The 23,470-nt window shown below is 44.7% G+C and overlaps 1 protein-coding gene across 1 annotated transcript; it reads right to left on the bottom strand.

Moving 5' to 3' along the window:
- Nucleotides 1-11,815: 11,815 nt before the first annotated feature.
- Nucleotides 11,816-23,222, bottom strand: LOC109876169 (ras-related C3 botulinum toxin substrate 3-like). The gene is made up of 6 exons (XM_020468635.2): nt 23,034-23,222; nt 17,955-18,026; nt 17,560-17,677; nt 13,000-13,062; nt 12,191-12,350; nt 11,816-11,982 (listed from the first exon to the last, which is right to left on the bottom strand). Exons 1-6 carry the CDS (start codon nt 23,066-23,068, stop codon nt 11,852-11,854), a joined length of 579 nt encoding a protein of 192 aa, XP_020324224.2. The 5' UTR covers nt 23,069-23,222; the 3' UTR covers nt 11,816-11,851.
- Between the last annotated feature and the right edge of the window lie 248 nt (nt 23,223-23,470).

Here is a 23,470-nt window from a genome sequence, read left to right as displayed (position 1 = left end):
TAGACATTAACGTTGAGAGCTGCACTGTTGGTTAAAGGGGGGCTTTGTAGGTAAGGTCTACAATGTTGGTTAAAGGGGGGCTTGTAGGTAAGGTCTGCACTGTAAGGTCTACACTGTTGGTTAAAGGGGGGCTTGTAGGTAAGGTCTACAATGTTGGTTAAAGGGGGCTTGTAGGTAAGGTCTGCACTGTTGGTTAAAGGGGGGCTTGTAGGTAAGGTCTACACTGTTGGTTAAAGGGGGGCTTGTAGGTAAGGTCTACACTGTTGGTTAAAGGGGGGCTTGTAGGTAAGGTCTACACTGTTGGTTAAAGGGGGGCTTGTAGGTAAGGTCTACACTGTTGGTTAAAGGGGGGCTTGTAGGTAAGGTCTACACTGTTGGTTAAAGGGGGGCTTGTAGGTAAGGTCTGCACTGTTGGTTAAAGGGGGGCTTGTAGGTAAGGTCTACACTGTTGGTTAAAGGGGGGCTTGTAGGTAAGGTCTACACTGTTGGTTAAAGGGGGGCTTGTAGGTAAGGTCTACACTGTTGGTTTAAAGGGGGGGCTTGTAGGTAAGGTCTACACTGTTGGTTAAAGGGGGGCTTGTAGGTAAGGTCTACACTGTAAGGTCTACACTGTTGGTTAAAGGGGGGCTTGTAGGTAAGGTCTACACTGTTGGTTAAAGGGGGGCTTGTAGGTAAGGTCTACACTGTAAGGTCTACACTGTTGGTTAAAGGGGGGCTTGTAGGTAAGGTCTACACTGTTGGTTAAAGGGGGGCTTGTAGGTAAGGTCTACACTGTTGGTTAAAGGGGGGCTTGTAGGTAAGGTCTACACTGTTGGTTAAAGGGGGGCTTGTAGGTAAGGTCTACACTGTTGGTTAAAGGGGGGCTTGTAGATAAGTGTTTCACGGTAAGGTCTACACTGTTGGTTAAAGGGGGGCTTGTAGATAAGTGTTTCACGGTAAGGTCTACACTGTTGGTTAAAGGGGGGCTTGTAGATAAGTGTTTCACGGTAAGGTCTACACTGTTGGTTAAAGGGGGGCTTGTAGATAAGTGTTTCACGGTAAGGTCTACACTGTTGGTTAAAGTGGGGCTTGTAGGTAAGGTCTACACTGTTGGTTAAAGGGGGGCTTGTAGGTAAGGTCTACACTGTAAGGTCTACACTGTTGGTTAAAGGGGGCTTGTAGGTAAGGTCTACACTGTTGGTTAAAGGGGGGCTTGTAGATAAGTGTTTCACGGTAAGGTCTACACTGTTGGTTAAAGGGGGGCTTGTAGATAAGTGTTTCACGGTAAGGTCTACACTGTTGGTTAAAGGGGGGCTTGTAGATAAGTGTTTCACGGTAAGGTCTACACTGTTGGTTAAAGGGGGGCTTGTAGATAAGTGTTTCACGGTAAGGTCTACACTGTTGGTTAAAGGGGGGCTTGTAGATAAGTGTTTCACGGTAAGGTCTACACTGTTGGTTAAAGTGGGGCTTGTAGGTAAGGTCTACACTGTTGGTTAAAGGGGGGCTTGTAGATAAGTGTTTCACGGTAAGGTCTACACTGTTGGTTAAAGGGGGGCTTGTAGATAAGTGTTTCACGGTAAGGTCTACACATGTTGTATATGACTCATGTGACAAATAAAGTTTGATTTGATTTGCAGGACATGAACAAACTCAAACATAAAATAAATACAAATCAATCAAAACAAATCACAGGTTTTAAGGAAACAAATCACAGGTTTTAAGGAAACAAATCACAGGTTTTAAGGAAACAAATCACAGATGTTTTGGGCCCATTTCTTGAGGATTTATTTTCTGTCACATTGGCCACAGAGGCCAGTTGTTATGGGTAAGAGTTGTTCCTGACAATGTGACCTGAACCGGCCAGTAAAATCACCTGGTCCTACAGTACTGTACTGGTTACAGACATAAACCAATCACCTGGTCCCACAGTACTGTACTGGTTACAGACATAAACCAATCACCTGGTCTTATAGTACTGTACTGGTTACAGACATAAACCAATCACCTGGTACTACAGTACTGTACTGGTTACAGACATAAACCAATCACCTGGTCCTACAGTACTGTACTGGTTACAGACATAAACCAATCACCTGGTCTTATAGTACTGTACTGGTTACAGACATAAACCAATCACCTGGTCCTACAGTACTGTACTGGTTACAGACATAAACCAATCACCTGGTCCTACAGTACTGTACTGGTTACAGACATAAACCAATCACCTGGTCCTACAGTACTGTACTGGTTACAGACATAAAGCAATCACCTGGTCTTATAGTACTGTACTGGTTACAGACATAAACCAATCACCTGGTCCTACAGTACTGTACTGGTTACAGACATAAACCAATCACCTGGTACTACAGTACTGTACTGGTTACAGACATAAACCAATCACCTGGTCCTACAGTACTGTACTGGTTACAGACATAAACCAATCACCTGGTACTACAGTACTGTACTGGTTACAGACATAAACCAATCACCTGGTACTACAGTACTGTACTGGTTACAGACATAAACCAATCACCTGGTCTTATAGTACTGTACTGGTTACAGACATAAACCAATCACCTGGTACTACAGTACTGTACTGGTTAAAGACATAAACCAATCACCTGGTACTACAGTACTGTACTGGTTACAGACATAAACCAATCACCTGGTCTTATAGTACTGTACTGGTTACAGACATAAACCAATCACCTGGTCCTACAGTACTGTACTGGTTACAGACATAAACCAATCACCTGGTACTACAGTACTGTACTGGTTACAGACATAAACCAATCACCTGGTACTACAGTACTGTACTGGTTACAGACATAAACCAATCACCTGGTCCTACAGTACTGTACTGGTTACAGACATAAACCAATCACCTGGTCTTATAGTACTGTACTGGTTACAGACATAAACCAATCACCTGGTCTTATAGTACTGTACTGGTTACAGACATAAACCAATCACCTGGTCCTACAGTACTGTACTGGTTACAGACATAAACCAATCACCTGGTCCTACAGTACTGTACTGATTACAGACATAAACCAATCACCTGGTACTACAGTACTGTACTGGTTACAGACATAAACCAATCACCTGGTACTACAGTACTGCAGGGTTACAGACATAAACCAATCACCTGGTACTACAGTACTGTACTGGTTATAGACATAAACCAATCACCTGGTCTTATAGTACTGTACTGGTTACAGACATAAACCAATCACCTGGTCTCACAGTACTGTACTGGTTACAGACATTAACCAATCACCTGGTACTACAGTACTGTACTGGTTACAGACATTAACCAATCACCTGGTACTACAGTACTGTACTGGTTATAGACATAAACCAATCACCTGGTCCCACAGTACTGTACTGGTTACAGACATAAACCAATCACCTGGTACTACAGTACTGTACTGGTTACAGACATAAACCAATCACCTGGTACTACAGTACTGCAGGGTTACAGACATAAACCAATCACCTGGTACTACAGTACTGTACTGGTTACAGACATAAACCAATCACCTGGTACTACAGTACTGTACTGGTTACAGACATAAACCAATCACCTGGTCTTATAGTACTGTACTGGTTACAGACATAAACCAATCACCTGGTACTACAGTACTGCAGGGTTACAGACATAAACCAATCACCTGGTACTACAGTACTGTACTGGTTACAGACATAAACCAATCACCTGGTACTACAGTACTGTACTGGTTACAGACATAAACCAATCACCTGGTACTACAGTACTGTACTGGTTACAGACATAAACCAATCACCTGGTACTACAGTACTGTACTGGTTACAGACATAAACCAATCACCTGGTACTACAGTACTGTACTGGTTACAGACATAAACCAATCACCTGGTCTTATAGTACTGTACTGGTTACAGACATAAACCAATCACCTGGTACTACAGTACTGTACTGGTTACAGACATAAACCAATCACCTGGTCCTACAGTACTGTACTGGTTACAGACATAAACCAATCACCTGGTACTACAGTACTGTACTGGTTACAGACATAAACCAATCACCTGGTACTACAGTACTGTACTGGTTACAGACATAAACCAATCACCTGGTACTACAGTACTGTACTGGTTACAGACATAAACCAATCACCTGGTACTACAGTACTGCTGGGTTACAGACATAAACCAATCACCTGGTCCTACAGTACTGTACTGGTTACAGACATAAAGCAATCACCTGGTCTTATAGTACTGTACTGGTTACAGACATAAACCAATCACCTGGTCCTACAGTACTGTACTGGTTACAGACATAAACCAATCACCTGGTACTACAGTACTGTACTGGTTACAGACATAAACCAATCACCTGGTCCTACAGTACTGTACTGGTTACAGACATAAACCAATCACCTGGTACTACAGTACTGTACTGGTTACAGACATAAACCAATCACCTGGTACTACAGTACTGTACTGGTTACAGACATAAACCAATCACCTGGTCTTATAGTACTGTACTGGTTACAGACATAAACCAATCACCTGGTACTACAGTACTGTACTGGTTAAAGACATAAACCAATCACCTGGTACTACAGTACTGTACTGGTTACAGACATAAACCAATCACCTGGTCTTATAGTACTGTACTGGTTACAGACATAAACCAATCACCTGGTCCTACAGTACTGTACTGGTTACAGACATAAACCAATCACCTGGTACTACAGTACTGTACTGGTTACAGACATAAACCAATCACCTGGTACTACAGTACTGTACTGGTTACAGACATAAACCAATCACCTGGTCCTACAGTACTGTACTGGTTACAGACATAAACCAATCACCTGGTCTTATAGTACTGTACTGGTTACAGACATAAACCAATCACCTGGTCCTACAGTACTGTACTGGTTACAGACATAAACCAATCACCTGGTCCTACAGTACTGTACTGATTACAGACATAAACCAATCACCTGGTACTACAGTACTGTACTGGTTACAGACATAAACCAATCACCTGGTACTACAGTACTGCAGGGTTACAGACATAAACCAATCACCTGGTACTACAGTACTGTACTGGTTACAGACATAAACCAATCACCTGGTCTTATAGTACTGTACTGGTTATAGACATAAACCAATCACCTGGTCTTATAGTACTGTACTGGTTACAGACATAAACCAATCACCTGGTCTCACAGTACTGTACTGGTTACAGACATTAACCAATCACCTGGTACTACAGTAATGTACTGGTTACAGACATTAACCAATCACCTGGTACTACAGTACTGTACTGGTTATAGACATAAACCAATCACCTGGTCCCACAGTACTGTACTGGTTACAGACATAAACCAATCACCTGGTACTACAGTACTGTACTGGTTACAGACATAAACCAATCACCTGGTACTACAGTACTGCAGGGTTACAGACATAAACCAATCACCTGGTACTACAGTACTGTACTGGTTACAGACATAAACCAATCACCTGGTACTACAGTACTGTACTGGTTACAGACATAAACCAATCACCTGGTCTTATAGTACTGTACTGGTTACAGACATAAACCAATCACCTGGTACTACAGTACTGCAGGGTTACAGACATAAACCAATCACCTGGTACTACAGTACTGTACTGGTTACAGACATAAACCAATCACCTGGTACTACAGTACTGTACTGGTTACAGACATAAACCAATCACCTGGTACTACAGTACTGTACTGGTTACAGACATAAACCAATCACCTGGTACTACAGTACTGTACTGGTTACAGACATAAACCAATCACCTGGTACTACAGTACTGTACTGGTTACAGACATAAACCAATCACCTGGTCTTATAGTACTGTACTGGTTACAGACATAAACCAATCACCTGGTACTACAGTACTGTACTGGTTACAGACATAAACCAATCACCTGGTCCTACAGTACTGTACTGGTTACAGACATAAACCAATCACCTGGTACTACAGTACTGTACTGGTTACAGACATAAACCAATCACCTGGTACTACAGTACTGTACTGGTTACAGACATAAACCAATCACCTGGTACTACAGTAATGTACTGGTTACAGACATAAACCAATCACCTGGTACTACAGTACTGCTGGGTTACAGACATAAACCAATCACCTGGTACTACAGCACTGTACTGGTTACAGACATAAACCAATCACCTGGTACTACAGTACTGTACTGGTTACAGACATAAACCAATCACCTGGTCTTATAGTACTGTACTGGTTACAGACATAAACCAATCACCTGGTCCCACAGTACTGTACTGGTTACAGACATAAACCAATCACCTGGTCCTACAGTACTGTACTGGTTACAGACATAAACCAATCACCTGGTACTACAGTACTGTACTGGTTACAGACATAAACCAATCACCTGGTACTACAGTACTGTACTGGTTACAGACATAAACCAATCACCTGGTACTACAGTACTGTACTGGTTACAGACATAAACCAATCACCTGGTACTACAGTACTGTACTGGTTACAGACATAAACCAATCACCTGGTACTACAGTACTGTACTGGTTACAGACATAAACCAATCACCTGGTACTACAGTACTGTACTGGTTACAGACATAAACCAATCACCTGGTACTACAGTACTGTACTGGTTACAGACATAAACCAATCACCTGGTCTTATAGTACTGTACTGGTTACAGACATAAACCAATCACCTGGTACTACAGTACTGTACTGGTTACAGACATAAACCAATCACCTGGTCCTACAGTACTGTACTGGTTACAGACATAAACCAATCACCTGGTCTTATAGTACTGTACTGGTTACAGACATAAACCAATCACCTGGTACTACAGTACTGTACTGGTTACAGACATAAACCAATCACCTGGTACTACAGTACTGTACTGGTTACAGACATAAACCAATCACCTGGTACTACAGTACTGTACTGGTTACAGACATAAACCAATCACCTGGTACTACAGTACTGTACTGGTTACAGACATAAACCAATCACCTGGTACTACAGTACTGCTGGGTTACAGACATAAACCAATCACCTGGTACTACAGTACTGTACTGGTTACAGACATAAACCAATCACCTGGTCCTACAGTACTGTACTGGTTACAGACATAAACCAATCACCTGGTACTACAGTACTGTACTGGTTACAGACATAAACCAATCACCTGGTCCTACAGTACTGCAGGGTTACAGACATAAACCAATCACCTGGTACTACAGTACTGTACTGGTTACAGACATAAACCAATCACCTGGTCTTATAGTACTGCAGGGTTACAGACATAAACCAATCACCTGGTCCCACAGTACTGTACTGGTTACAGACATAAACCAATCACCTGGTCCTACAGTACTGTACTGGTTACAGACATAAACCAATCACCTGGTACTACAGTACTGCAGGGTTAGACATAAACCAATCACCTGGTACTACAGTACTGTACTGGTTACAGACATAAACCAATCACCTGGTACTACAGTACTGTACTGGTTACAGACATAAACCAATCACCTGGTCTTATAGTACTGTACTGGTTACAGACATAAACCAATCACCTGGTACTACAGTACTGCAGGGTTACAGACATAAACCAATCACCTGGTACTACAGTACTGTACTGGTTACAGACATAAACCAATCACCTGGTACTACAGTACTGTACTGGTTACAGACATAAACCAATCACCTGGTACTACAGTACTGTACTGGTTACAGACATAAACCAATCACCTGGTACTACAGTACTGTACTGGTTACAGACATAAACCAATCACCTGGTACTACAGTACTGTACTGGTTACAGACATAAACCAATCACCTGGTCTTATAGTACTGTACTGGTTACAGACATAAACTAATCACCTGGTACTACAGTACTGTACTGGTTACAGACATAAACCAATCACCTGGTCTTATAGTACTGCAGGGTTACAGACATAAACCAATCACCTGGTACTACAGTACTGTACTGGTTACAGACATAAACCAATCACCTGGTACTACAGTACTGTACTGGTTACAGACATAAACCAATCACCTGGTACTACAGTACTGTACTGGTTACAGACATAAACCAATCACCTGGTACTACAGTACTGTACTGGTTACAGACATAAACCAATCACCTGGTCCTACAGTACTGTACTGGTTACAGACATAAACCAATCACCTGGTCTTATAGTACTGTACTGGTTACAGACATAAACCAATCACCTGGTACTACAGTACTGTACTGGTTACAGACATAAACCAATCACCTGGTCTTATAGTACTGTACTGGTTACAGACATAAACCAATCACCTGGTACTACAGTACTGTACTGGTTACAGACATAAACCAATCACCTGGTCCTACAGTACTGTACTGGTTACAGACATAAACCAATCACCTGGTACTACAGTACTGTACTGGTTACAGACATAAACCAATCACCTGGTACTACAGTACTGTACTGGTTACAGACATAAACCAATCACCTGGTACTACAGTACTGTACTGGTTACAGACATAAACCAATCACCTGGTACTACAGTACTGTACTGGTTACAGACATAAACCAATCACCTGGTACTACAGTACTGTACTGGTTACAGACATAAACCAATCACCTGGTACTACAGTACTGTACTGGTTACAGACATAAACCAATCACCTGGTACTACAGTACTGTACTGGTTACAGACATAAACCAATCACCTGTACTACAGTACTGTACTGGTTACAGACATAAACCAATCACCTGGTACTACAGTACTGCTGGGTTACAGACATAAACCAATCACCTGGTACTACAGTACTGTACTGGTTACAGACATAAACCAATCACCTGGTCCTACAGTACTGTACTGGTTACAGACATAAACCAATCACCTGGTACTACAGTACTGTACTGGTTACAGACATAAACCAATCACCTGGTACTACAGTACTGCAGGGTTACAGACATAAACCAATCACCTGGTCCTACAGTACTGCAGGGTTACAGACATAAACCAATCACCTGGTACTACAGTACTGTACTGGTTACAGACATAAACCAATCACCTGGTCTTATAGTACTGCAGGGTTACAGACATAAACCAATCACCTGGTCCCACAGTACTGTACTGGTTACAGACATAAACCAATCACCTGGTCCTACAGTACTGTACTGGTTACAGACATAAACCAATCACCTGGTACTACAGTACTGCAGGGTTAGACATAAACCAATCACCTGGTACTACAGTACTGTACTGGTTACAGACATAAACCAATCACCTGGTACTACAGTACTGTACTGGTTACAGACATAAACCAATCACCTGGTCTTATAGTACTGTACTGGTTACAGACATAAACCAATCACCTGGTACTACAGTACTGCAGGGTTACAGACATAAACCAATCACCTGGTACTACAGTACTGTACTGGTTACAGACATAAACCAATCACCTGGTACTACAGTACTGTACTGGTTACAGACATAAACCAATCACCTGGTACTACAGTACTGTACTGGTTACAGACATAAACCAATCACCTGGTACTACAGTACTGTACTGGTTACAGACATAAACCAATCACCTGGTACTACAGTACTGTACTGGTTACAGACATAAACCAATCACCTGGTCCTACAGTACTGTACTGGTTACAGACATAAACCAATCACCTGGTACTACAGTACTGTACTGGTTACAGACATAAACCAATCACCTGGTACTACAGTACTGTACTGGTTACAGACATAAACCAATCACCTGGTACTACAGTACTGTACTGGTTACAGACATAAACCAATCACCTGGTACTACAGTACTGCTGGGTTACAGACATAAACCAATCACCTGGTACTACAGTACTGTACTGGTTACAGACATAAACCAATCACCTGGTCCTACAGTACTGTACTGGTTACAGACATAAACCAATCACCTGGTACTACAGTACTGTACTGGTTACAGACATAAACCAATCACCTGGTACTACAGTACTGCAGGGTTACAGACATAAACCAATCACCTGGTCCTACAGTACTGCAGGGTTACAGACATAAACCAATCACCTGGTACTAAAGTACTGTACTGGTTACAGACATAAACCAATCACCTGGTCTTATAGTACTGCAGGGTTACAGACATAAACCAATCACCTGGTCCCACAGTACTGTACTGGTTACAGACATAAACCAATCACCTGGTCCTACAGTACTGTACTGGTTACAGACATAAACCAATCACCTGGTACTACAGTACTGTACTGGTTACAGACATAAACCAATCACCTGGTACTACAGTACTGTACTGGTTACAGACATAAACCAATCACCTGGTACTACAGTACTGTACTGGTTACAGACATAAACCAATCACCTGTGTGTGTCTGTGTGAGTTCTGTATTTTGTCTTATAAAGGAAAGAAGTTGAGTTAATCAGGACAGTATCAGTACAACCCATTATGGTTGTTCCTCCATCTCCATCTCTAGAATGGCCTCTCTCTCTGAGAGACTGACCCATTCCATTTACCCAGACTGGCCTCTCTCTCTGAGACACTGACCCATTCAATGGCCTCTCTCTCTGAGACACTGACCCATTCAATGGCCTCTCTCTCTGAGACACTGACCCGTTCCATTTACCCAGACTGGCCTCTCTCTCTGAGACACTGACCCGTTCCATTTACCCAGAATGGCCTCTCTCTCTGAGACACTGACACGTTCCATTTACCCAGAATGGCCTCTCTCTCTGAGACACTGACCCATTCAATGGCCTCTCTCTCTGAGACACTGACCCGTTCCATTTACCCAGACTGGCCTCTCTCTCTCTGAGACATTGACCCATTCCATTTACCCAGAATGGCCTCTCTCTCTGAGACATTGACCCGTTCCATTTACCCAGACTGGCCTCTCTCTCTGAGACATTGACCCGTTCCATTTACCCAGACTGGCCTCTCTCTCTGAGACACTGACCCATTCAATTTACCCAATTGATTTAAGGCATCGGTCACAAAAAAGTCCTAAAGAGGAGTTCAATTAATTGTGCCTTAGTCTGTTTCCAAAATGGCACCCTATTCCCTATGTGGGCCCTGGTCAAAAGTAGTGCACCCTATTCCCTATGTGGGCCCTGGTCAAAAGTAGTGCACCCTATTCCCTATGTGGGTCCTGGTCAAAAGTAGTGCACTATTTAAGGAATCAGGTGCAATTTGGTACACACATTTCAAGTTCAACCTATATCTGTAAAGCGTTGCCTATTCCCTACATAGTGCACTACTGCTCCCTTACAAACAACAACCCTATTCCCTACATAGTGCACTACCGCTCTCTTACAAACAACAACCCTATTCCCTACATAGTGCACTACCGCTCCCTTACAAACAACAACCATATTCCCTACATAGTGCACTACTGCTCCTTTACAAACAACAACCCTATTCCCTACATAGTGCACTACCGCTCCTTTACAAACAACAACCATAATCCCTACATAGTGCACTACTGCTCCTTTACAAACAACAACCATATTCCCTACATAGTGCACTACTGCTCCTTTACAAACAACAACCATATTCCCTACATAGTGCACTACCACTCCTTTACAAACAACAACCCTATTCCCTACATAGTGCACTACTTTTGGGCAGTGTTAAAGGGGACTAGGGTAGTATTTGAGACACTGACAGCGATAGATTAGCAGTAGATTCAGTTTTAATTTCTTGCAGACCCCCTCCTCCTCGCCCCCCCCTCTCAGAAGAGGGTGCACTCCTCCTCGCCCCCCCCCCCCCCCCCCCCCCCTCAGAAGAGGGTGCACTCCTCCTCGCCCCCCCTCTCAGAAGAGGGTGCACTTCTTGCGCCTCTTTTTGATTGGTGGCGGGCACAGGACGGCCCGGATGGCCTCGTCGAAAACCGTCTTCAGCCCCCTCTGGGTCAGGGCTGAGCACTCCAGGTACTTCACCGCACCTGTAGGGGACAGGAGACAGCCAATCAGAGAAGGGGATGAGGACAGACACACATCCAATTGGTCAGTCAGAAACTTGGGACTCAAAAATAGGTGAGTTCACACACAGGTGAACACTAGAGCTCAAAGAAGCTGTCAGAAACACATTCAGACACACTACATCCTCGCTCTCATTCTCAAACTAAAACGCCACCCTCCACAGACACCCACCTATCTCCCGTGCCATGGCCAGGCCCTGAGGGTAGGTGATTGGGGACAACTTCTTGTCCCTCAGCCTCTCAATAGTGTCCTTGTCGTCCCTCAGGTCCAGCTTCGTGCCCACCAGGATGATGGGGGTGTTGGGGCAGTGGTGACGCACTTCCGGGTACCACTGTTCAAGGTCACATAGAGATCAAAGGTCAAGGGTTCATTTTCATTTCATTTGAACCTTTATTGAACTAGGCAAGTCAGTTAAGAACAAATTCTATTTACAATGACGGTCTACCCCGGCCAAACCCAGACGACGCTGGGCCAAACCCGGGACGACGCTGGGCCAAACCCAGACGACGCTGGGCCAAACCCGGGACGACGCTGGGCCAAACCCAGACGATGCTGGGTCAATTGTACGCCGCCCTATGGGACTCCCAATCACGGCCGGTTGTGATACAGCCTGGATTCGAACCAGGGTGTCTGTCGTGACGCCTCTAGCACTGAGATGCAGTGCCTTAGACCATCATTGTAAATAAGAATTTGTTCTTAACTGACTTGCCTAGTTACATTTTTTTAAATGTTATAAAAATGAACCCTTGACCTCTATGTGACCTTGAACAGTGGTACCCGGAAGTGCCACTGTTAAGATCATGAAGGTCAAAGGGTTATAAGGTCTCAAAAGGTCGACCTACATAAAGGAGGTTGAGGAGTTGGGCCAACAGCCCCAACAGCAACATGAATAAACACAATGTAACACTGTACAATGGGGAGCTGACCATATTAGGGATATTACCATTACTGTTATTTAGGAGGGCGATAGAGACACTCACCTTAGCTCTGACGTTCTCAAAGGAGGCAGGGCTCACCAGAGAGAAGCATGTCAAGAACACGTCCTGTTCAGACACAGGAAACAGACAGTATATTAAACAGGCTGACTAAACAAGAAACACTGCATGGGAAAACAATGAGTGACTCTCTAGGTTCTGTATAGAATAGGACAGCAGCTGGAGAGACTACAGGGTGCATTGGACTCTGTGATTTCTGTGACTCAGTGACTCTCTAGGTTCTGTATAGAATAGGACAGCAGCTGGAGAGACTACAGGGTGCATTGGACTCTGTGATTTCTGTGACTCAGTGACTCTCTAGGTTCTGTACAGAAAGAGACTACAGGGTGAGTTGGACTCTGACCCAGTGACTCTCTAGGTTCTGTATAGAATAGGACAGCAGCTGGAGAGACTACAGGGTGAGTTGGACTCTGTGACTCTCTAGGTTCTGTATAGAATAGGACAGCAGCTGGAGAGACTACAGGGTGAGTTGGACTCTGTGACTCTCTAGGTTCTGTATAGAAAGAGACTACAGGGTGAGTTGGACTGTGTTTTCTGTGACTGTGACTCAGTGACTCTCTAGGTTCTGTATAGAATAGGACAGCAGCTGGAGAGACTACAGGGTGAGTTGGACTGTGACTCAGTGACTCTCTAGGTTCTGTATAGAAAGAGACTACAGGGTGAGTTGGACTCTGTGAATTCTGTGACTCAGTGACTCTCTAGGTTCTGTATAGAAAGAGACTACAGGGTGTGTTGGACTCTGTGACTCAGTGACTCTCTAGGTTCTGTATAGAATAGGACAGCAGCTGGAGAGACTGCAGGATGTGTTGGTATTCAGAGCAGGTACGATAGCCTTACAGAGGAGCTGGAGGAGTCTGGAGCTGGGGCCTCGCAATGCAACAGCAGTGTGTGTGTGTTTGTGTGTGTGTGTGTGCAGGGGTTCCTCTGGACAGGGAGGCAGACAAGATGTGTTAATGAGGCAGACAGGATGTATTAATGAGGCAGACAGGATATGTTAATGAGGCAGACAGGATGTGTTAATGAGGCAGACAGGGTGTATTAATGAGGCAGACAGGATGTGTTAATGAGGCAGACAGGATGTATTAATGAGGCAGACAGGATGTGTTAATGAGGCAGACAGGATGTGTTAATGAGGCAGACAGGATGTATTAATGAGGCAGACAGGATGTGTTAATGAGGCAGACAGGATGTATTAATGAGGCAGACAGGATGTATTAATGAGGCAGACAGGATGTATTAAGGTGTTATAACAACACCACTCAGTAATCCTGGTGGTTGTCACTGGTCTGACTACCATATATTTTTATTTTGCCTTTATTTAACCAGGTAGGCCAGTTGAGAACAAGTTCTCATTTACAACTGCGACCTGGCCAAGATAAAGCAAAGCAGTGCGAAACAAACAACAACACAGATTTACACATAAACAAACATACAGTCAATAACACAATAGAAAAATCTATGTACAGTGTATGCAAATGTAGTAAGATTAGGGAGGTAAAGGCAATAAATATGCCATAGAGGCAAAATAATTACAATTTAGCATTAACTCTGGAGTGATAGATGTGCAGATGATGATGTGCAAGTAGAGATACTGGGGGGCAAAAGAGCAACAACAAAATAATAATAATAACAAAATGGGGATGAGGTAGTTGGGTGTGCTATTTACAGATGGGCTGTGTACAGGTACAGTGATCGGTAAGCTGCTCTGACAGCTGATGCTTAAAGTTAGAGAGGGAGATATAAGTCTCCAGCTTCAGTGATTTTTGCAATTCGTTCCAGTCATTGGCAGCAGAGAACTGGAAGGAAAGGCGGCCAAAGTAGGTGTTGGCTTTGGGGATGACCAGTGAAATATACCTGCTGGAGCGCGTGCTACGGGTGGGTGTTGCTGTGGTGACCAGTGAGCTGAGATAAGGCGGTGCTTTACCTAGCAAAGACTTATAGATGACCTGGAACCTGTGGGTTTGGCGATGAATATGTAGCGAGGGCTAGCCAACGAGAGCATACAGGTCACAGTGGTGGGTAGTATATGGGGCTTTGGTGACAAAACGGATGGCACTGTTGATAGGCTACAGCCAATTTGCTGAGTAGAGTGTTGGAGGCTATTTCGTAAATGACATCGCCGAAGTCAAGGATCGGTGGGATAGTAAATTTTACGAGGGCATGTTTGGCAGCATGAGTGAAGGATGCTTTGTTGCGAAATACGAAGCCAATTCTAGATTTAATTTTGGATTGGAGATGCTTAATGTGAGTCTGGAATGAGAGTTTCCAGTCTAACCAGACACCTAGTTATTTGTAGTTGTCAGAACCGTCCAGAGTAGTGATGCTAGTCGGGCGGGTGGGTGCAAGCAGCCATCGGTTGAAGAGCATTTAGTTTAACTAGCAGTTGGAGGCCACGGAAGGAGTGCTGTATGGCATTAAAGCTCGTTTGGAGGTTTGTTAACACAGTGTCCAAAGAAGGGCCAGATGTATACAGAATGGTGTCGCCTGCGTAGAGGAGGATCAGAAAGTCACCAGCAGCAAGAGTGACATAATTTATATATACAGAGAAAAGAGTCAGCCCAAGAATTTAACCCTGTGGCCCATACCATAGAGACTGCCAGAGGTCCGGACAACAGGCCTTCCGATTTGACACACTGAACTCTATCTGAGAAGTGGTTGTTGAACCAGGCGAGGCAGTCATTTGAGAAACCAAGGCTATTGAGTCTGCCAATAAGAATGCGGTGATTGACAGTCGAAAGCCTTCGCCAGGTCGATGAAGACGGCTGCACAGTACTGTCTTTTATCGATGGTGGTTATGATATCGTTTAGGACCTGGAGCGTGGCTGAGGTGCACCCGTGACCAGATTGGAAACCAGATTGCGTAGAGGAGAAGGTACGGTGGGATTCAAAATAGTCGGTGATCTGTTTGTTGACTTGGCTTTCGAAGACCTTAGAAAGGCAGGGCAGGATAGATAGGTCTGTAGCAGTGTGGGTCTGTAGCAGTGTGGGTCTGTAGCAGTGTGGGTCTGTAGCAGTGTGGGTCTGTAGCAGTGTGGGTCTGTAGCAGTGTGGGTCTAGAGTGTCTCCCCCTTTGAAGAGGGGGATGACCGTGGCAGCTTTCCAATCTTTGGGGCTCTCAGACGATATGAGAGGTTGAACAGGCTAGTAATAGGGGTTGCAACAATTGCGGTGGATAATTTTAGAAAGGGTCCAGATTGTCTTGCCCGGCTGATTCGTAGGGGTCCAGATTTTGCAGCTTTCGAAGATTTTAGATAGGCAGGGCAGGATCATCCCCCTTTGAAGAGGAGGATGACCGCGGCAGCTTTCCAATCTTTGGGAATCTCAGACAATACGAAAGAGAGGTTGAACAGGCTAGTAATGAGGGTTGCAACAATTTCCGCGAATAATTTCCGAAAGAGAGGGTTCAGATTTTCTAGTCCGGCTGATTTGTAGGGATCCAGGTTTTGCAGCTCTTTCAGGACATCAGTTGTCTGGATTTTGGTGAAGGAGACGCGCGGAGGACTTGGGCAAGTTGCTGCAGGGGGTGCAGAGCTGTTGGCCGGGGTAGCCAGGTGGAAAGCATGGCCAGCCGTAGAAAAGTGCTTATTGAAATTATCGATTATCGTAGATTTATCGGTGGTGACAGTGTTTCCTAGCCTCAGTGCAGTGGGCAGGAGGGAGGAGGTGCTGTTATTCTCCATGGATTTTACAGTGTCTCAAAACTTTTTGGAATTAGTGCTACAGGATGCAAATTTATGTTTGAAAAAACTAGCCTTTGCTTTCCTAACTGACTGTGCATATTGGTTCCTGACTTCCCTGAAAAGTTGCATATCACGGGGGCTATTCGATGCTAAAACGCCACAGGATGTTTTTGTGCTGGTCGAGGGCAGTCAAGTCTGGGGTGAACCAAGGGCTATATCTGTTCTTAGTTCTGCATTTTTTGAATGGGGCATGCTTATTTAAGATGGTGAGGAAAGCACTTTCAAAGAGCAAAAAGGCATCCTCTACTTACGGGATGAGGTAAATATCCTTCCAAGATAGAACGATTAGAAAGGCTTGCTTGCTGAAGTGTTTTAGGGAGCATTTGACAGTGATTAGGGGTGGTTGTTTGACCGTGGACCCATTACGGACGCAGGCAATGAGGCAGTGATCACTGAGATCCTGGTTGAAGACAGTAGAGGTGTATTTAGAGGGCAAGTTGGTCAGGATGATATCTAAGAGGGTGCCATGGTTATGGATTTAGGGTTGTACCTGGTAGGTTCCTTGATAATTTGTGTGAGAATAGGACTATTCTCCTCTCTGGCTGGGATGGGTGAAACGCTAAAATAGCCCCCCTAATCATTTTCTCTGAAGCAGCAGCCAGGCAGGGAGCTGTGTTTCTGACGGAGCCGCCACTGGCGAGATAATGAGGAAAACAGTGGAATAACAGGAAACTGTGTGGAGAATGAGTTAAGCAGAACCAGGAAGACACAAAATGGAGGATGTGGAATGTGTATGAGTGATAATGAATGAGAGATGGCGGTGAGTGAGTGAGTGAGTGAGTGAGTGAGTGAGTGAGTGAGTTACCGTCTGTGGATAGGACAGTGGTCTGAGCCTGTCGTAGTCCTCCTGTCCTGCAGTATCCCACAGTCCAAGATTCACTGGTTTCCCATCTACCATCACATTGGCAGAGTAGTTGTCAAACCTGAGAGGACAGGATGTTGTTCAGAGAAGTACACACACACACACACACACACAAACAGGCATGCACGCACACACACAAACAGGCATGCGCACACACAAACAGGCATGCGCACACACCAACACACATTCACACAAACAGGGATGAGGGATGAGAGGGGAACCCTTAAACAGAGACATTCATATCCTGTTGTTACAGTAGTACACACACACACACACACACACACACACACACACACTCACACCATCATTGTAGTGCAGCTTCATGCTATGATACTCACACTGTGGGGATGTATTCTCCAGGGAAGGCATTGGTGGTATAGCTGATGAGAAGACATGTCTTTCCCACCGCTCTGAGAGACAAAGTTTAGAGAGAGAGAGATAGAGGGAGAGAGAGAGAGAGAGGGAGAGAGAGAGAGAGAGAGAGGAGAGAGAGAGAGAGGGAGAGGAGAAGAGAGAGAGAGAGAGGGGAGAGAGAGAGAGAGAGAGAGAGAGAGAGAGAGGGAGAAGAAGAGAGGGAGAGAGAGGAGGGAAGGTAGAGAGAGAGAGGGAGAGAGAGAGAGAGGGAGAGGGAGAAGAGAGAGAGGGGAGAGAGAAGGAGAGAGAGATGAAGAGAGAGAGAGAGAGAAGAGAGATAGAGAGAGAGAAGAGAGAGAGAGAGAGAGGGAGAGAGAGAGAGAGAGAAGGTAGGGGAGAGAAGAGGAGAGAGAGAGGGAGAAGGAGAGAGAGAGGGAGAGAAAGAGAGGGAGAGAGAGAGAGAGGGGAGGAGAGAGAGATGAAGGAGAGAGAGAGAGAGAGAGAGGAGAGAGAGAGAGAGAGGAGAGAGGAGGGAGAGATGAGAGAGAGAGGGAGAGAGAGAGAGAGAGAGAGAGAGAGAGAATAATCAAATCAATAAATAAAGGCTGTGTATGGTTGTTTGACAGTGTGTGTGTGTGTGTGTGTGTGTGTGTGTGTGAACACAGACACTGTCCTACATAGACTTTTGGCTGGGGGGCACATTGGCAGACCACAGCTGCCTTGCTATGTTGTTGTCTTAGGTCTCTCTTTATGGACTGTTGTGTTGTCTCTCGTCGTGATGTGTGTTTGGTCCTATATTTTTATTGTAATCCCGCAGGGGGCCTTTTGCCTTTTGGTAGGCCGTCAATGTAAATAAGAATTTGTTCTGAACTGACTTGCCTTGTTATATAAAGGTTAAATAAAAATACACATATCAGAGAGGGGGGCTGAAGACTCCACATCATTACCTGTGTGTGTGTGGACATGTTTGACCATACTTCAAGTCCCTACAAGAACAGTAAACGAACAAAACTGGGGACATTTTGTTGGTCCCCACAAGGTCAAATGCTATTTCTAAGGGGTTTAGGGTTAGAATTAGGTTAAGGGTTAGGAGCTCAAATCAAATCAAATTGTATTTGTCACATGTGCCGAATACAACAGGTGTGTAGACCTTACAGTGAAATGCTGACTTTACAAGCCCTTAACCAACAATGCTTTAAGAAGTTAAGATGATAAAAATAAGTGTTAAGTAAAAAATAGATGTGGAGGCTTTATACAAGGTGTTACGGTACAGAGTCAATGTGGAGGTTATATACAAGGTGTTACGGTACAGAGTCAATGTGGAGGCTATATACAGGGTGTTACGGTACAGAGTCAATGTGGAGGCTATATACAGGGTGTTACGGTACAGAGTCAATGTGGAGGCTATATACAGGGTGTTACGGTACAGAGTCAATGTGGAGGCTATATACAGGGTGTTACGGTACAGAGTCAATGTGGAGGCTATATACAGGGTGTTACGGTACAGAGTCAATGTGGAGGCTATATACAGGGTGTTACGGTACAGAGTCAATGTGGAGGCTATATACAGGGTGTTACGGTACAGAGTCAATGTGGAGGCTATATACAGGGTATTACGGTACAGAGTCAATGTGGAGGCTATATACAGGGTGTTACGGTACAGAGTCTTTGTGGAGGCTATATACAGGGTGTTACGGTACAGAGTCAATGTGGAGGCTATATACAGGGTGTTACGGTACAGAGTCAATGTGGAGGCTATATACAGGGTGTTACGGTACAGAGTCAATGTGGAGGCTATATACAGGGTGTTACGGTACAGAGTCAATGTGGAGGCTATATACAGGGTATTACGGTACAGAGTCAATGTGGAGGCTATATACAGGGTGTTACGGTACAGAGTCTTTGTGGAGGCTATATACAGGGTGTTACGGTACAGAGTCAATGTGGAGGCTATATACAGGGTGTTACGGTACAGAGTCAATGTGGAGGCTATATACAGGGTGTTATGGTACAGAGTCAATGTGGAGGCTATATACAGGTGGTACTGGTACAGAGTCAATGTGGAGGCTATATACAGGGGGTACTGGTACAGAGTCTTTGTGGAGGCTATATACAGGGTATTACGGTACAGAGTCAATGTGGAGGCTATATGCAGGGTATTACGGGACAGAGTCAATGTGGAGGCTATGTACAGGGTGTTACGGTACAGAGTCAATGTGGAGACTATATACAGGGTGTTACGGTACAGAGTCAATGTGGAGGCTATATACAGGTGGTACTGGTACAGAGTCAATGTGGAGGCTATATACAGGGTGTTACGGTACAGAGTCAATGTGGAGGCTATATATAGGGTGTTACGGTACAGAGTCAATGTGGAGGCTATATACAGGTGGTACTGGTACAGAGTCAATCTGGAGGCTATATACAGGGGGTACCGGTACAGGGTCAATGTGGAGGCTATATACAGGGTGTTACGGTACAGAGTCAATGTGGAGGCTATATACAGGGTGTTACGGTACAGAGTCAATGTGGAGGCTATATACAGGTGGTACTGGTACAGAGTCAATCTGGAGGCTATATACAGGGGGTACCGGTACAGGGTCAATGTGGAGGCTATATACAGGGTGTTACGGTACAGAGTCAATGTGGAGGCTATATACAGGGTGTTACGGTACAGAGTCAATGTGGAGGCTATATACAGGGGGTACCAGTACAGAGTCAATGTGGAGACTATATACAGGGGGTTCCGGTACAGAGTCAATGTGGAGGCTATATACAGGGTATTACGGTACAGAGTCAATGTGGAGGCTATATACAGGGTGTTACGGTACAGAGTCTTTGTGGAGGCTATATACAGGGTGTTACGGTACAGAGTCAATGTGGAGGCTATATACAGGGTGTTACGGTACAGAGTCAATGTGGAGGCTATATACAGGGTGTTACGGTACAGAGTCAATGTGGAGGCTATATACAGGGGGTACCAGTACAGAGTCAATGTGGAGACTATATACAGGGGGTTCCGGTACAGAGTCAATGTGGAGGCTATATACAGGGTATTACGGTACAGAGTCAATGTGGAGGCTATATACAGGGTGTTACGGTACAGAGTCTTTGTGGAGGCTATATACAGGGTGTTACGGTACAGAGTCAATGTGGAGGCTATATACAGGGTGTTACGGTACAGAGTCAATGTGGAGGCTATATACAGGGTGTTATGGTACAGAGTCAATGTGGAGGCTATATACAGGTGGTACTGGTACAGAGTCAATGTGGAGGCTATATACAGGGGGTACTGGTACAGAGTCTTTGTGGAGGCTATATACAGGGTATTACGGTACAGAGTCAATGTGGAGGCTATATGCAGGGTATTACGGGACAGAGTCAATGTGGAGGCTATGTACAGGGTGTTACGGTACAGAGTCAATGTGGAGACTATATACAGGGTGTTACGGTACAGAGTCAATGTGGAGGCTATATACAGGTGGTACTGGTACAGAGTCAATGTGGAGGCTATATACAGGGTGTTACGGTACAGAGTCAATGTGGAGGCTATATATAGGGTGTTACGGTACAGAGTCAATGTGGAGGCTATATACAGGTGGTACTGGTACAGAGTCAATCTGGAGGCTATATACAGGGGGTACCGGTACAGGGTCAATGTGGAGGCTATATACAGGGTGTTACGGTACAGAGTCAATGTGGAGGCTATATACAGGGTGTTACGGTACAGAGTCAATGTGGAGGCTATATACAGGTGGTACTGGTACAGAGTCAATCTGGAGGCTATATACAGGGGGTACCGGTACAGGGTCAATGTGGAGGCTATATACAGGGTGTTACGGTACAGAGTCAATGTGGAGGCTATATACAGGGTGTTACGGTACAGAGTCAATGTGGAGGCTATATACAGGGGGTACCAGTACAGAGTCAATGTGGAGACTATATACAGGGGGTTCCGGTACAGAGTCAATGTGCGGGGGCACCGGTTAGTTGAGGTAATTGAGGTAATATGTACATGTAGGTAGAGTTAAAGTGACTATACATAGATAATAACAGAGAGTAGCAGCAGTGTTAAAGAGGGTCTGGGTAGCCCATTGATTAGCTGGTCAGGAGTCTAATGGCTGGGGGGTAGAAGCTGGTCAGGAGTCTTATGGCTGGGGGGGGTAGAAGCTGTTAAGAAGGCCTTTGGACCTCGACTAGGGTTAGTTTTAGGGTTAGGGAAAAATAGGACTTTGAATGGGACTGAATTACCTGTCCCCACAAGGTTAGTTGTACAATATTGCGCATGTGTGTGTGTTGCCCATCCCCTAAAAAAATCCTAGACAGCCCCCCCCCCCAACCCTGTTTAGCTATGCTATGCAGTCCTACCTCCACACAGTACCCAAATTCTACGCCGCATCCGCACCGCATCACAATGTAGCAGAAGTCAAATAAACCTGTCTTTCAACTATGTCTATGGTAGAAAGGCTATATAAACACGGCATATTGCATAGGTGCCCGTGCCCATCCGTAGCCCGTGCGCCTCCGTAGCCCGTGCCCATCCGTAGCCCGTGCGCCTCCGTAGGAGCTGGCTGTGTAGGTGTGAAAGCATTACATCATTTAATGAGTCTCAGCCAAGCCCTCCCAGCGACATTTCTGCAACTATGCACATATTAATGTATATTTCGCAATTCTGCTCAACCCCCCCGACAAATATGGGTTTCCAAATGTTGTTAATCCGAGAAGCTTTAGTTAGTTATTTTTTTTATATATATTTCAATGAAACGTTCAAATAGCTTTAGTTCAATTTCAGACAGACTATTTCACACCCGAACTTATAATGCATTGTGCAAAACCTGGCAGAAAATTTGGCAAATGCATTGATAACAAAGTAGGCTAACAAAATAAAACATCTAATTGCTCAACATTCATTTCACGCTCACGCACTGATGAGAGAGCGGATTCTAGAGAAGTGAACGCCGACCCATTCAACCCGCTATAGCCCCAGCCCTTACTGCAACAATTGCCCTCACAGACTCGAAAAAGGACACATTTTCAGCCTAAACACACACAAAAGGTCTTACCCATCGCCCACCACGACGCATTTGATGGCCTGCATTTTTGCAGAGGGTGGTGGTATCCAACGACGGACTATTCCCTGGTTTTAAAATGGCAAATTGTTTATAATTTCTGATATCGCTAATAATAAGTGAATTGGTACAGCTCCTCGCGACCAGGCTGCAGTAGCGGAGGGAGGCAGTGTCGAATCCCGGCGGAACATCCCGGAAAAGACCGAACGTGTTTAAAGGGAAAGTTGTTTTTCCCCCGACAGCAGTTGAACTCTGTAAATGACAATGTGTTCTTCCCAAATCACACCCTATTCCCTATGTTGTACACTACGGGTCCAATGGGTTGTGGTCAAAAGTAGTGCACACATAGGGATTAAGGGGCAAATTGGGACATATAACAAGTGTCCAGTGGGTTCCTCTGTAGTGACTATTGTGCAGAGTTCTGGTGATGA

The sequence above is a fragment of the Oncorhynchus kisutch genome, unplaced genomic scaffold (genome assembly GCF_002021735.2).
Source record: "Oncorhynchus kisutch isolate 150728-3 unplaced genomic scaffold, Okis_V2 Okis06b-Okis10b_hom, whole genome shotgun sequence".
NCBI lineage: Eukaryota > Metazoa > Chordata > Actinopteri > Salmoniformes > Salmonidae > Oncorhynchus > Oncorhynchus kisutch.
Note: the sequence above shows the minus strand (reverse complement) of the source record. Positions and strands in the feature narration are given on the sequence as shown.